Source organism: Myotis davidii, unplaced genomic scaffold (genome assembly GCF_000327345.1).
Source record: "Myotis davidii unplaced genomic scaffold, ASM32734v1 scaffold184, whole genome shotgun sequence".
Classification (NCBI taxonomy): domain Eukaryota; kingdom Metazoa; phylum Chordata; class Mammalia; order Chiroptera; family Vespertilionidae; genus Myotis; species Myotis davidii.
The window spans coordinates 6,054,657-6,056,662 of record NW_006297021.1 but is presented as its reverse complement, the minus strand read 5'-3'; the positions used below and the strand labels follow the sequence as shown (position 1 = coordinate 6,056,662).

General features: G+C 47.8%; 1 protein-coding gene across 2 annotated transcripts in view; it reads left to right on the top strand.

The window, feature by feature from the left end:
- The window catches only part of ACSL1 (acyl-CoA synthetase long-chain family member 1), a 36,370-nt gene that overhangs the window by 26,309 nt on the left and 8,055 nt on the right, over positions 1 to 2,006 (top strand). For both annotated transcript variants that reach the window (XM_015569769.1, XM_015569768.1), the window contains exons 11-12: positions 1 to 17; positions 1,268 to 1,422. The exon at positions 1 to 17 is cut by the window's left edge and continues 145 nt beyond it. In XM_015569769.1, coding sequence (XP_015425255.1) covers positions 1 to 17; positions 1,268 to 1,422 — 172 coding nt within the window. The remainder of the gene's footprint in view (positions 18 to 1,267; positions 1,423 to 2,006) is intronic.

Sequence of the window (2,006 nt, the reverse complement as noted above, 5' to 3'; positions counted from 1 at the left end):
ACCGCATGTTCGACAGAGTAAGTTCAAGCACAGAGCGCAGGCCGAGGGCCGACCCCGGGTCTCGGGCTGGAGTCAGGCCTGGCCAGGACCTCTATGTGGCCTTGGACAGTCCAATTAGTCTCACAGAACTAGAGTTCACTCATCTGTTCATTAGCTCACAGTTTTTAAGGAGAAGACACTTATAAACATGAGGGCACAATGAGGTATGGGTGGGAGGTCATTTTATTTCTATAATTAACTCTTTGAGCCTCTGTTTTCTCATCTGTACAATGGACTGTTGCCTCCTCTGCCTTCTGTCTGCCTCATAAAGTTGCTTTTTGCATCACATGAATACAATGACTGTAAAGTGGTTTTATAAATTGGAACGCTCCAGGCACATGTAAAATATTGCTTAGCCACCTTGAGAGAAGTGACTAAGCCAAACCAGGGATGGAGAAAGCCAGCCCCCTGTGGGGCCCTTCCAGCGTGGAGCACACAGCCAGGGCAGGGTCAGCAGTGGCGGGCAGTCTCCACGGGGACTTTGGCCTTGGCAATTGATGCTCTTTATTTTGAGGCACAGCTTCTGCCATCTATGAGAACGTACTCATTTTTTTAACAGTTCTTCTAGAAAAAACTGTTTAAAACCCCTCTACACAATTTACCCACTCAAAGTGTACAGTGCATTCACAGAGTTCTACGACCATCCCACAGCCCATTTAGAACATTTTTATCACCTCAAAAAAAAAAGCCCTTTACCTACCCCTGAGCTATCATCCTCCACCCTGCTACCCGCCTTCACCCCTCAGCAAAAAATAATCTGCTGTTTGAATCTATAGATTTGCCTATTCTGGAATTTGGTATGACTGGAATCATGCGATGTGTGTTCTTTTGTAACTGGCATCTGTCACTTAACACGTTTTCAAGGTTCTTCCAGGTTGTAGGATGTATCTGTACTTCATTCCTTTTAACAGCCCGATAATATTCCTCCATATGGATATAACACATTTCATTTGTCCATCCATCCACTGATGGGCATTTGAGTGGTTGCCACTCTTGGGCTATTATGAATAGTGCTGCCACGGACAGATGCCATTTCTCTCGGGTAGAGACCGCGGAGCGGAATTGCTGGGTCATATAGCTCTATGTTGCCCTGTTTGAGGAACGGTTTTCCAAAGCTGCACCGTGTTACATTTCCACCACAGGGCCTTCACACCTTCACCAGCACTTGTTGTGATCTGACTTCCCGATTCTAGGAATTGTGACACCTTCTCCTTTCCTGGCTCCTTAGATTTTTGGGCAGGCAAACACCACGCTGAAGCGGTGGCTCCTGGACTTCGCCTCCAAGAGGAAAGAAGCAGAGCTGCGCAGTTGCATCATTCGAAACAACAGCCTGTGGGACAAGCTGATCTTCCGCAAAATACAGGTAGCAGATGGTCTCACTGTTATTGGTCATGGGGACTAACTTGGGCTTCAGATTTTCTGGGGGGCCCTTTTTAAAAGAGAGGTGTGACGCTAAGAGAGAATGGCACCTTGTTATTAATTCTGGCACGTGTCTAAAAATTAAGGACAAAGCCATTACAAAAACCTCAGGGATCCAAGATAAATCAGTAAGATTGCAGCTGTCGAGCATGGAACAGGAACCAGGATATTGTAGCCTTTCCTCGTCTCTATTCGGTCTTACTTTTCTGGGAGAAGAATGTCACTCTTGAGGTAACTTTTTAGGCATGAGTGGCAAAGAAGAATAATATGTCTAAAAACACACCGGAAGTGTGGCAGTTGCCACAAATCCATCACACTCTTGTTCTCATCCCTTAAGATACCAGCACGTGGGGGTGCCGCCTTGCTTCCATCCCAGTTCAGAGCAAACGGCGCAATGTCGGGTGGGAAAACTCCGGGGTGCTCCTTTCCGGCCGCCTGCGGTTCTCGGCATCGGCGAGCTCCGTGCGGCCTGCAGAGGCTGGGGGCCAGGGATCAGGTGCTCACCGACTCCCACCATTTAACCCTCTTTCTCTCCTGCCTGTCTTTGA